The sequence below is a fragment of the Dasypus novemcinctus genome, chromosome 7 (genome assembly GCF_030445035.2).
Source record: "Dasypus novemcinctus isolate mDasNov1 chromosome 7, mDasNov1.1.hap2, whole genome shotgun sequence".
Classification (NCBI taxonomy): Eukaryota; Metazoa; Chordata; class Mammalia; order Cingulata; family Dasypodidae; genus Dasypus; species Dasypus novemcinctus.
Genome location: NC_080679.1, coordinates 83120202 through 83133436, shown reverse-complemented (window position 1 = coordinate 83133436; position 13235 = coordinate 83120202). Strand labels below are relative to the sequence as shown.

Sequence of the window (13235 nt, the reverse complement as noted above, 5' to 3'; positions counted from 1 at the left end):
TTTGCTCACAGAGGTTAATGTATAAAACTATGGGGTGCATACCATGTAAACATAAAACTGAACTTGAAGAAGAGTGCCTCGCAGTCATGATGCCTGGTACTATAAGTTCGATGGGAGGAAGAATAGATGCATAAGGAAAATCATATATATAAATTATGAAAAAGGTTGAAAATCAGTAGATCACTCCTTTAGTGGTACAACTTTAATCTATACTTTAATCTAACCTTGTTTCCATTTAACAGTTCACCATCCCCAATAGTAAATGCATTTTATGTTGACGGCTAGGGCACTCTACTGTCACATCACATTTTCAGTGGGATGTCAATTTTATGTAAGGAGGAAAAGGTCAGTGCTAAGTCAATTACTAATTCAATTGCATATAAAGATTATATATATAAAGGAGAATGTGTTTTCTTTTTTTATATTTGCTCTTGCAATTTAAAGTTTATAGCATCAAAATATGGTATTGATGTGCTTTTTGCCCTAACAAGCATGAAAACAAAATGGCGATTTTATTTAGATTATTCACAAAAATCAAGGAGAACTCTTTAATAAATTAATAAATGTATGGATGAAAAATAGCTGATGTTCTGAAAACTGATTGCCTTTTGTGAGCTTATTTATATTATTTATGGGATTAGAGCTAGAAAGTCAAATTTTACATTTATTTTTTATATAACTTTATGAATTTATTTCAAACTCCCCCCTGCCTTTTGTTTTTTCCAAAATGAGAATTTCAAATAGATGATTACTTTATTGGACCTCCCTTACACAGTCAAATTCAGTACTGCAGTATGCTGAGCAGCCTGGCTCTGCCTGTCAGGAGAATCAGCAGAGAGCTGTTCTTGCCAGGCAGATCTCTTGCTTGCTTGGGTGGACGACAACGTGACATGCATGTTCATGATCCAAAACAAAGCTTTGTAGTCATCCAGCCTCAAGGGTCATCTTTTTATATGACTTCTATTCTTTCTTTCTTTTTTTTGTTTAAATGCATATGCAGTATTCATACATAGTTTTTTATTTTTCTGTTATTATTTAACATAGTCTTATATGAGATTTTTTTGCTTTTCTAAACTAGTGATTTAATCACAGTGGTCACATCTTGAATTATTTCACTCAGAAACTGCAAAGCACAAAAGACGTTATTAGTCTCAAGGATAATCCATTGTGAATATTTTCAACTTAATATGAGAATGGAAAATATTTGTGGCTAAATGGCTAAACTAGCTAATCCTGTCTATGAATCATAAGCCTATGCCTCCACCACAGGAGGACTGAAATTGGGCTGATTATTAGATCTTCTGTGTGTTTATTGTATTTTACAAGGTCCTGTCTATTTGCTAGTTTAGTATTTGTTTAGCATGGTTGCTTGGTTGGTTGGTTGATTTGGAATGGGGATGAATGCATGTAGGGTCTGGGGAGAAAGATATGCTGCGAACCGAAAATAGCAGGAAAAAGTAGACCACTGTAAGTGGGAGATGCTTTTCCTTGTTTTTGTGTTTGAATGCTACTTTTGTAGTAATAAAGGCAGTAGTAAAAAAAAAAAAAAAAAAAGACACCTCTCTTATTGGATTCTGACATTTTCTTACTTTTACTGCCTTTGTCACTGTTCTAATTAAGTTTTTGGAAAGGCAAAACACTGTGATTCTAGTGCATTGGCCCTATAGCAAACACTTGCCTATAGCATGCCCAGTTTTAGTAGTAGTGTCTCTTTTGTTCCTGATTGTTTGTGTTTTATGCTATTCATAATGAAGGATTCTTTGGAATTTTATTTGATTTGGCCATAGATAATATATTGATTTACATCGAATTCTTAAGGTAATGTAGATTTCATTCATGACTGGAAAGAAAATATTCTCAATTAGTCTACCTACACTGTCCTTCCCATTCAAGCATACACCAGGATGCTTCCTTAGGAATGGTCTTTTGTAGTTTCTTCCACTTGGAATGATATACTGAAGCCCTAATACCTTTTCCTAGAGCAAAATAACTTGCAAGGCATGAATGGAGCAAGTATATTTGGGAAATGTGAGAATGACACTCAGAGGAATAAAAGGGGACAAGGGAAGATTGCTTTTCATACCAAACTGGACTTCATTTTCAAAGGAACTGCTCCTGTATTTCTTGGGTCCTAGATCAATTTTCACTCTCTTATTTATGTTAAGTCTAGAGACCATGTGGGTGGCACCCTGATCAAGAGAGCCAACCTTGACAATCATTCAAGCTAGAGAAGATGAGAGAATACAATCAGAATTTTTGCAAAAGTTATTTGTAAAGGTTAAGAATTCATTTTTCAACCTTAATTAATAACTTTCACCACTGAAAGTTGACTTACTATCCAATTTGTTACACTGGTTTCTACAAAATAGTTTCTGATGAAACTGGACTTTCTGTTTGTAAGCTAAGCTCAATGACTTGATAACTGGTTCAAACATGACTTATTCTTCAAAAGGCAAGAAAAAGCATGCACATTTTCAGGGTTCCCAATTAACTTGGCCTATATGATTAAAAATATAATTTTTGTTGTTCGGTATTTACCAAGAAAAACTAGTTAATTTCAGCAATATCACTTTACTTCTACTAAATTTCCTCCAAATAAAATAAAAATAAACTCAAAATATAGACTTCAAAATCAGCTGGTATTTTCCTTTTGAGCGCAAAGCATAAGAGAGAAGCTTATTATTGACTTTAGACTTAACTGGTAGAAATAAAATTTTCCACAATTCTCCCCTTGCTTAACTTCAAAGTAGACCATGATCTTTCAGCCTTTTTGTGCCAAATTGGTGCCAAAATACACAGTTGTGTTTACTGCTTTCTGCGTATGATTGTTGAAAATGAAAAGAGCAAGTGTTGCTGAATAAGGCGGCCACCTCACTGCTCAAGTGGAATCAATGGTCCAGCATCTACTCTTCAATTTTACAATGCCCAAATACAAGATTGCCTCTGCTCAGGTCCAGGTGGAACGACACCCATTGACACATCCACAAATGGCTGAAGCATAAATTGGAATGCAAATTTCATCATTCCCTTCTCTCCACTTTGCATTCCCCTTCACATTTGAAGCTTCTGTGGGTGGGGTGTCAAATTATGAACTAGTTGGTTTATGAGAATGGAATGGAATTGAATTATTTTAGAGCCTACTGTGATTCAACTTTGATACCTTGATGTACTTATCTCTCTAGCGTCAGAATATTAAGAATATTTGACTCATCAAACACTTGCTCTCTGGATGGTGCTGAAAACATACTGCCTAATTTGTAGTCCTTGGTTTCCATTTTTAATCTGCTCTGTTCATGAATTCTTTTTTTCTATATTATATGGCACAGATTGTCTCATTTTATTTACCTACATTCTTTTCCTGATACTATAAATTAGTCAATTTACCAATTCCAGAAGAATTTCCATTCTTTTTTTAAATTTTACTGAAGTATATCACTCATACATAAACATAAGCAATAAGTGTATAGTAATAGTTGTGATCTTATAAAATAAACATACGTAACATCATACAGGGCTCTCATAACTTACCTCACCCTACCCCAATATCTTGCATTGTTGTGAAACTTTTTTAACTAATGATTGAAGGGCAGCCTGACCAAAGTATCTTACATTTGGTGTATTTTTCCCCCAACCTAGTCTATTATTAGTAGTAGTATTGGTATTAGTATTACTATATCATTTATATATGAACATACATAAACAATAAGTGTATAGTAAAAGTTGTGAACCTACAAAGCAAACATGCATAACATCATTTGGGGGTCCCATATATCAGCCCACCACCAATTGCTGTGAGATATTTGTTACAAATTATGAAAGAATATTGTCAAAATTTTACTACTAACTATATTCCTTATCTTACATTTGGTGTATTTTCTCCCAACCCACCCTATTATTATTTTTTTAATATATTTTTATAACAGAAGTTGTAAAGTTACAAAACAATCACACACATGTAGAGAATTCCCACACAACAACGTTCTATCTGCAAACCACACTGTGGTAGAACATTTGTTACAGATTATGAGATAATATCATCAAACTATTACCAGGTCCATACCGTACATTTGGCACACTTTTTCCATACTCCCCCATTATCAACACAATACATCTTTGGCATAGATGCATGAATATTACATTATTACAGTTAACCACAGTCCATAGGTCATTCCAGTTGTATTTTTCATGCTTCTGCACATTCCCACCACCCTGCAGTAGTGATGTACATATGCTGTAGCACACAAAGGGCACTTTTGCACCTGTACCATCAATCACAATTCTCGTCCACCTCTGGGTTTACTTTTTTACTCAGTCCCTAGATTATTCTCTAGCTTTCTTTCAACTGGCATTTACATCTCTAGACACCCTTTTCAGCCACATTCCCATTTATAAACCAGCTGTTACTCACTACAATGTGATACCATCAACTTTATACCTTATACCTTTCCACACTTTTACAGTAAAATTAATTAAAACTAATGCATATATTAAACATCAGTAGTCCATCTCAGTCCTCCTCTTATCTCCTTTAAGAATCCACCACCTACCACCAGATCTTAGAATATATTTTCCTATATTTTCTTCTAGAGGTTTTTTGGTTCTTGCTTTTACATTTAGGTTTTTTATTCATTTTGATGTATTTTTGGATAAGGTATGAGATAGGGGTACTCTCTTTTTTTGGCTATGAATATTCAGTTCTCTCAGCGCCGTTTGTTGAATGGACTGTTCTGCCTAAGCTGGGTAGCTTTGACAGGCCTGTCAAAAATCACTTGATCATAGATGTGAGGGTCTGTTTCCATTGACCTGTGTGTCTGTCTTTATGCCGGTACCATGCTGTTTTACCACTGTAGATAGGTGATACGATTTAAAGACCGGAAATGAGAGTCCTCCAACTTTGCTTTTCCTTTTTAAGATGTTTCTGGCTATTTTGGGCCCCTTACTCTTCCAAATAAATTTGATAATCTTGTTTTCCATTTATTTTTAAAAATGCTGGTGGAATTTTTATCGAGATTGCATTAAATCTATATATTAATTTGAATAGAATTGACATCTTAATGATATTTACTCTTCCAATCTGTGAACATAGAATGTTCTTTCAATTATTTAGGCCTGATTAAAAATTTTTCACAATGAGTTATAGTTTTCTGAATACAAGTGCTTTACATCGTTCATTAAATATGTTAAAAAATATTTGAGTTTTATGTGTCATATTTTATTTTAACCACTCTTTTAACACTTTTAGTTACCTTTACTGATAAAATCTTCATTTCTAGACTCTCTTCTAACCTTCTCTCCCGTCTTTTCTTTTCAGACTGTAGCACACCCTTTTGTATTCCTGCAAAGCTGGTCTCTTAGTTACAAACTCTCTCGGGTTCTGTTTATCTGTGAATATTCTAAACTCACCCTCACTTTTGAAAGACTATAAAGATTCCCTTAAAGAATCGTGTAAAGATTCTTTATGGGAAGTTTTTCTCTTGCAGTAATTTAATTATATCACACCCTGTCTTCTTAACACCATGGTTTCCAATGAGAAATCAGCACCCAATCTTATTGGGTATCCCTTATAAGTTATGCATTGTTTTTCTCTTGCTGCTCTCAGAATTCTCTGTCTTTGGCATTTGACATTCTGATTAGTGTGTGTCTTGGAGCTGGTCTATTTGGATTTGTTCAGATGGGAGTATGTTGTGTTTCTTGGACCTATCTATAGATGCCCTTCAATAGGGTTGGGAAATTTTCTACCATTATTTCTTCAGATATTCCTTTTGCCCTTTTTCCCTTCTCCTCTTCTGAGACACCCATGACATCTATGTTTGCAAGTCTCTTGCTGTCGCTTAGTTCCCTGAGAACTTTTCCATTCTTTTCTTCATCTGTTCTTTTGTATGTTTGCTTTCAGAAACCATTTCTTCAAGTTCACCAATCCTTTCTTCTGCCTCCTCAAATCTGCTATTATATGTTTCTAGTGTATTTTTAATTTCATTTATTGTAACCTTCATTCCTGTAAGATCTGCTACTTTTCTATGTATGCTTTCAAATTCTTCTTTGTGCTTATCCAATGTCTTCTTAATATCTTTAATCTCTGTAGCCATCTCATTGAATTTATTAAGGCAGTATGTTTGAACATCTATGATTAGTTGTTGCAACTCTTGTATGTCATCTGGAGGCTTATCTTGTTCCATTAACTGGGCCATATCTTCCTGTTTCTTGGTGTGGATCATAACTCTTTGTTGGTGTCTTGGCATCTGGCTTACTAGATGTATTTATTCTGGGTGCAGTTTCTCTCTTTAATTTCTGGCTTTCTTTTCCTTTCTCTCTTGCTGGTTGTGTAGTAGGAGTCAAAGATGTAGTTGGTGCTATAAGCTGTGGCAGCTCAAGCTGCCCTCCTTACCCCAGGGACCAATGAAGCTTCTCCCAACTTTCTCCTTTGCCAGGGTTAGAGACAGAACCACAGCTGTGTGTAATAATCCAAGTTATGCAGGCCTAGACTGTAGTTGCCCAGAGAGACTGATGAAGCTTCATGCCCCTTTTTCCCCTACCTGGGGCAGGGATGGAGCTACAGGTATGGGCAGCAATCTATGCCGTGCGAGTGTGAAATGACCATAGTTGCCCCAGTAGATTTCTGACTATTCAGTTTCTGTGCCTGCCAAATGTTCCTGCAGTTACCCAGAGAGGCTGATGCAGGGTTCAGCAGCTTCCTCCCTGCTAGAGGTGGGACTGAAGCCTAGTCTGGGCTGCAGGTGATCTAGATGAAAGAAGCCAGTTCCTACCTTCATTGTGATTTTCAGTCAGCTGGGCTTCCCCTCATGCTGGGGGCAGAGTCAAAATGCTGGCTACTGGCCTCTTTCCAACTTGGACAGGTTCAAACTTCAGCTGTTCTTAGGGGTTATACTTTAGCTTGCCCAATTTACTAATCAGTAACTGAAATCAGTGGCCAACCATCTCTTCCTCCCATTTTTGGGAAATGGATCTTCTAATTCCAGCCACAGAACAGCTCCCAGGATGGCTTGTACCACCAGAGTAGGATGATCACCAGCCTCTGTGGCATGGCCTATATTTTCCCAAAGAGGCTGGCTCAGGGCCCCCAGCTTTCTCCCTGTCGGAGGTGGAGCTGGGGCGTATGCTAGACATACAATCTGATCTGGATGGAAAGAAGCCAGTCCCCATCAGCACTGTGATTTTTCAGTCTGCCCCACTTCCCTTCATGCCAGGTGCAGAGTTAAGACGGTAGACAGGTTCAAACTTTAGCTCTTCTTAGGATTATACTTTAGCCTGCCATATTTACTAATCAGTAGCTGAAGTTGGTGCCCAACTGTCTCTTCCTCCCCTGTTTTGGGCAAGTGGAGCTTCCCATTCCAGCTGTGAAACAGCTCCCAAGGTGGCCTGTGCCAGTGGAGGATGGGCACCGGCCTCCATGGCATGGAGTGCTCTATTTCTCTGCAGATGGGCAGTCTTCTTCTTCCATTTCTTCAAGGATGTTTTAGGATGCTCTTCTGGACTCCTGGAGCCCCCTACAAGGCACTTTAGATAGCTCTGGGTGTTTACTAACTGCCCTGTAGCACAAGCTGACTCTAGGAGCTTCTTACTCTGCCGCCATCTTGCTCGTTGTTTTCCATTCACTTTTAAAGCATCTTTGTGGATGACAGCTTCTGCAGATAGTGAACATTGGCCACTCTGTTCTGCTTATTACTTAAAATTACAATTATTAATATTATCTTCATAATTTGGATCATCTTGCAGTAATACCAGTATGTCCTGATGTCACTTGCTAATCACAATGTTGTTGCCAAGAGCTGGGGCCCAGGCAGAATGTGACAGTTACATTTCTCCACTTCTGTTTCAGGGTGGTGATTATAGATGGGATAAAATAAAAGAAAGTGAAAAAAAATCTAAAAGATTGGTAACAGTTTTGAAGCAGAATTAATTATTTTTCGGAGAAATAATGAAAGCTATATTGTTCTCCCTCTTTTTCTTACTCTTGACCGCACAGTAGTAAAGTGAACGCTGACTCCACAGAGACACAAAAAAAAGAGTTCAATCATTCTGCAAAGGGCACAAATTACTAAGTAGGTATATCAGGGAGGTTTCAGATTCCCTAAGGCAGAAGTGCTGAGTGAATTTAGTTGTTTTTTTCCCAGGCTTGAAGAATAGACTTTTTTTATGACTTCATTTTCTGCTGTTAGTCAAATTGGGGCCTGGAGGCAGGAGATAACCCATAAAGGTCCATTCTAGTGCTCTGATTCAGTCATCAGAAGAGAGACGTGGGTGGCTCCTCACTATAGGAAAGCCACACTTATAAAATATCCCTATAAGGGTGATTTTTTAGTATTTCAAAGCCTCCCTGTTAAATACATTCCTTAGACTTTTGGATTATTGTTTTTTACATTGCTAATTGAAATATGCAAAAGTTCAAAAAAGCATAAATGCTTGTTTGAATTATAAACCCTGGTAGATAGGAAGAAGCACTAATCCTAGCATGCTCGGACGATGTTAGAGCTTAAAAAGGCTCAGGTAAAACACCCCTGCTCTCAACTTTGTCATTCCCCAAGCCTTGGAAAATCAGCTCTAAGCTCTGGTTTTCTAGGAAGGGTAATTTGGCTTTCGGGGAAAGGGTGGTACAAGAAATTCATCCATCAGATTGGAGAATTCTGATAATCTAAAAATACAGGCAAAAGACCTAAATAAGTGTTTAAAAAGGAAATTTGTCTAGAGTAGCATGCATGAATTGTCTAGAAAATAGGTATTAAAATTGTCAGAGATGCTTATAATAAATGTTTCAAGTGAGTATATTAAAACTTTTTTCTTTATCTGTAAATTTATGGCTTAAGAGATTTTTTGTCTTAAGGAAACCATTTTTATAATATCAAGAGTGAAAAAATGTAAGGTTAGCGCCCCCAAACCAGAAGCTTTCACCTGCTGTGAGGTGGTGATGGTTGAGGTTGTCAAATCCAGTAGCAGATTACTGGGCAGAATGTTGAATTTTGCTTTCTATGGTAATCTTTTACATTTGGACAAAGTCTCCTGCTTTGAGATGATTTCAGCATATGATTTTGAAGCAGATCAGAGCTTTTAAATCAGAATTGAAAATTGTCTCTTCTGCCAGGAAAATGTAAAATTATGTACATGTTTGAAAGCATTTGTTTTCTGGCAATCTTTTCTGGAGGATTAAAACTGTAGAGAGAAGGGCAAGTTGGGAAAGCTGAATTCTTGCCTGAATGTCATAATTCTCTTATTCTGTAACTTTCTGAGTCTGTTCTGTCTGAATTTTTCATCACTGGAATGTTAAGTTCCATGAGGGTAGGGTTCACCATATGTTTCCCCCAACCATCTAGAAAGTGCCCGGCACATAGTAGATCCTTGATTTCTAATTATTGACTACAAAAATCTGTGAAATGAGATTAATCATAGCAGCCTCTCTTTATTTGGCTTAAATGTTTTATGGGGGCAAAAATGAGACACAAGAGCTTTAACCCTCTTGGAGAAGATCCTTCTATAAATCCAAAGTGATATTTGTAGTCACTTTACTTTCACTGCACATATAACCTTTCAAAATCAAAATCACCTTTGAAGTCAGCAGCAAGAAGTTGATGTGAGGATAAAGTGAGATAATCTGTAAAAAGTTCTTCACATGGTATAAGACATTAGCTTATATTATTTTTGCCTACCTAGGATTTCTTTTTATTATTTCTTTCTGTCTTTCTATGTGAGCATGATTCTATATTTTTCTCCTCAATTCAGTATGCCTTTTATTCCCTGATGGAGGAAGCATCATATTACATGGTACCAGACTGGGAGCTTTTCAGTTTAATTAAGTTTTAGCTCTGCACTAACTAGCTGCGTCCAAAGAAGTCACTCAAATTCTCTTAGTCTTAGGTTACTTTACCATAAACTAAAATGACTGGATTAGACTGGACTAGATGATGTCTACCAAGTCTTTCAACTCGAAAGGATCATGTGACTCAGCTCTAGGGTCTGTCTCAACCTGCCTTAATGCTCTGCATTTGCCATTCCTGTAACTAACAGTAAGGTTCTGGAATATCTCATGACCTTTTCATTTGTCTCAGTGTTTACTTGGAAGAGAATCCTGCTATCTGTAATGCTATATAATGGGGATTCTGGTTTTTATCAAATAAAAGCTTTGTTAGGTTTAGATTATTAAAAAATCTAAGCAGTGCCAGTGAGCTTTTTTGTGTGTTTTTATTGCTTTTTGCAATTCTCTAAAATTCATGGACTTTTTTTTCATGCCAAGTGCCTTTTATATCAAAATAAGACCCAAAGTATGAAGGTTTATATTTTATAGCTTTTCTGACTATATATCTTTTCTGGTTATACAACTCATGTGAAAACCGTAAAACTGAAACTCAAGGGAAAAGGGGGAAATGAAAAATTAAATTCTGCCACTGATTTACAGACTATTGGCAACTTTCCTGAAAGTCTGCTTGTACTTCCATTATAGAAGTATTTAAAAGCCTTCTCTGCCAAAGTTAAAAGAAAATTTAAGGAAGCTAAAAGAAAGAAAGGCACTTTTTTTTGCCGTGTGCCAAAGCTGGGTTATAAGCTTTCTAGTGTCTTGTGGCCAAAAAAGGTTGAGCATAGACTCAAGATCGTAAAGTTGCATTTTCTAATTCTTCACCTCCTCTGAAAACTGCTCCCTTTGGTGTTCACGGAATTATTTCTTTCTCTTTCAGCTTCATCCATCCTCAAAAGGGAGAAGCGGCTGAGGACGAAGAATGTGCATTTTAGTTGCGTCACCGTGTACTACTTCACCAGGAGGCAGGGCTTCACGAGCGTGCCCAGTCAAGGGGGCAGCACCTTGGGCATGTCCAGCCGCCATAACAGCGTGCGCCAGTACACCCTTGGTGAATTTGCAAGGGAGCAAGAGAGGCTGCACCGGGAGATGTTGAGAGAACACCTCAGGGAGGAAAAGCTGAACTCTTTAAAATTAAAGGTAAAAAGTATGAGAAACTCATTTTTGCAAAACCCCAAAACCTCACTTCAATTTGGTCAAATTAATCATCTTCATATTTGTATTCACAAACAAAAGATGGTCATTTTATACAACAGGCCGCCTGCTGAGGCTTTTTAAAGCAAAAACATATGGTCTCTTCATTGAAAGCAACATGGGAATCTTACCCGACATCATTTATTCATTCAATCCACAAATATTTGTTGAATATTACTAGGTAGTAGATGCTGTGCTTGGGCTGAATCTACCTGGTAAGCCAAAATAGATGTGGTCCCTTCTCTCCTGGAAAATACAGATTAATAGGAAAGAAAGATATTACCAAGTAATTGAACAAATAATTTATTAAATGTCATGAAGTAGGGTTGCAAGGTGCTGGAAGTGTATCAGTGGTGTAGGAGGTCAAGAAAAGTTTCCTCAAGGAAGTGACAATTGAACTGAAACCTGACCGTGGTAACTAGGCAAGGAGGGTTGGCAACCATGTTTCAGGTAGTGGGAACAGCTTGAACTGCCAGTGACAGGAGGAAGCCCAGTGAGCTCACAAAGAAGGGTGTCGTGGCTGGAGCAGAGGGAAGGAGAAGCCTAGAGTAACACGAGGGGAGCAGGCAGGGCTTTGCAGGCCATGTTAGGGCATTTTTCTTTCCTCTACAACCTAAATCCATCATAAGTCATCCAAGAGTTTTAATCACGGGGGTGGGGTGGCAGGGTAATATGACATGGTTCATGCTATTGTGGGAAAATAATTTTGGGATAGGGGAAGCCATGTTGTGGAGAAGTACAAATATAAGGAGGTAGACCAGTCAGAAGGATATTGCAATAGTCCATGAGAGAGAGGACAGTAGCCCTAGCTTAGACTGGTGATAGGGGAGATGAAGAGAGATAGGCAGCAGGAGAAGTTTAGGAAGTAAATCAAAAGCCCTTGATGATAAATTGGATTTGGAAGGAAGAGAGAGGGAGTATCAGGAATGACTCCTGACTTTCTGGCTGGCAAAACTGAACAGGTTGTGGATGATAGTGTCATTTGTCATGACCAGAAACACAGGAAGAGGAGCAGGCTTTGTGGGAGGTAGGGGCTAATGAGATAATAATTTTTGGAAATACTGAGTTTGAGGGCTTTTTGAGTTATCAAAGAGTTGGCAGGAAGGCATCCAGATGGAGATAACTATTGTCATGCCTCATTAGAGATTAAATGGGAAAAAAAACAGGACTACTTTCATCAATTAAGGACACACTTTACATTAGTATTGGTCCCACACCCTATCGATACATAGAGAATATTCTCCCATCATTATCTAATGCAAAGGAAATCTTTCCTAGATAATCCAAGGTACTTAATATAAGGGGCCATGCTTTAAATAGCTGAAGCACCACAAGCACACCTTGTTACCTTTACTTGTAGTTTCAAGTATAAAGTCACCTGGCAGAGGTGTGATGTGTTTTTGAAATTTTCTGGTTTTTACATATTTTGCAATTTATGCATGTGACATGTTCCCAATTATACCACAAGAAATTCATTGAAATTAAGCTGGAAACAATCTAACTCTGGAATGTGTCTCATATTTCCTTTAGCAGTATTTTTTTTTAAGATTTATTTAATTTATTTATTTCATCCCACCCCCATCATTGTTTATACTTGCTGTGTCTGTTCATCTTCCTTGTCTCTTTAGGAGGCACTGGGGACCAAACCCGGAACCTCTAACGTGGAAGGGAGGAGCCTAATTGCTTGAGCCACCTCCATTCCCTACTTTGTTGTGTCTCTCATTATGCTTTTCTTCCTGTGCCTCTTGGTGCATCATCTTGTTGTGTCAGCTCGCCATGCCTGCCCATCACATCAGCTCGCTGTCTTGCTAATCTTCTTTAGGAGGCACCGGGAGCCTCTGATCCCTGCTTTGTTGTGTCTCTCATTATATGTTTCTTCTTGTTTCTTCTGTTATATCATATTGTTGTGTCAGCTTGCCACACCTGCCCGTCATGTCAACTCGCTCTCTTCTCTAGGAGGCACCAAGAACTGAAGCAGGGACCTCCCATGAGGTAGGTGGGAGCTCAATTGCTTGAGTCACATCCGCTTCCCCTTTAGCAGTATTTTTGACAGGTTTCATGGAAAGTTCCTTAAAATGTTAAGGTAGCAATCCACTGATGTTGTGTTATTTATTTTGTTTTGTTTTGTTTTTAGGATTGCTTTCCATGTAGCTTAATTCAGTAATATTTCTGGCATCCACTTCTGATATTCATTCCCTCCCTGCCTTTTTTTTTTTTAACAATTTATTTTTTTAATTTA

The 13235-nt window shown here is 37.7% G+C and overlaps 1 protein-coding gene across 3 annotated transcripts in view; it reads left to right on the top strand.

The window, feature by feature from the left end:
• The window catches only part of CSRNP3 (cysteine and serine rich nuclear protein 3), a 211677-nt gene that overhangs the window by 181154 nt on the left and 17288 nt on the right, over positions 1 to 13235 (top strand). For all 3 annotated transcript variants that reach the window (XM_023590486.3, XM_071216336.1, XM_071216337.1), the window contains one exon: positions 10683 to 10942. In XM_023590486.3, coding sequence (XP_023446254.2) covers positions 10683 to 10942 — 260 coding nt within the window. The remainder of the gene's footprint in view (positions 1 to 10682; positions 10943 to 13235) is intronic.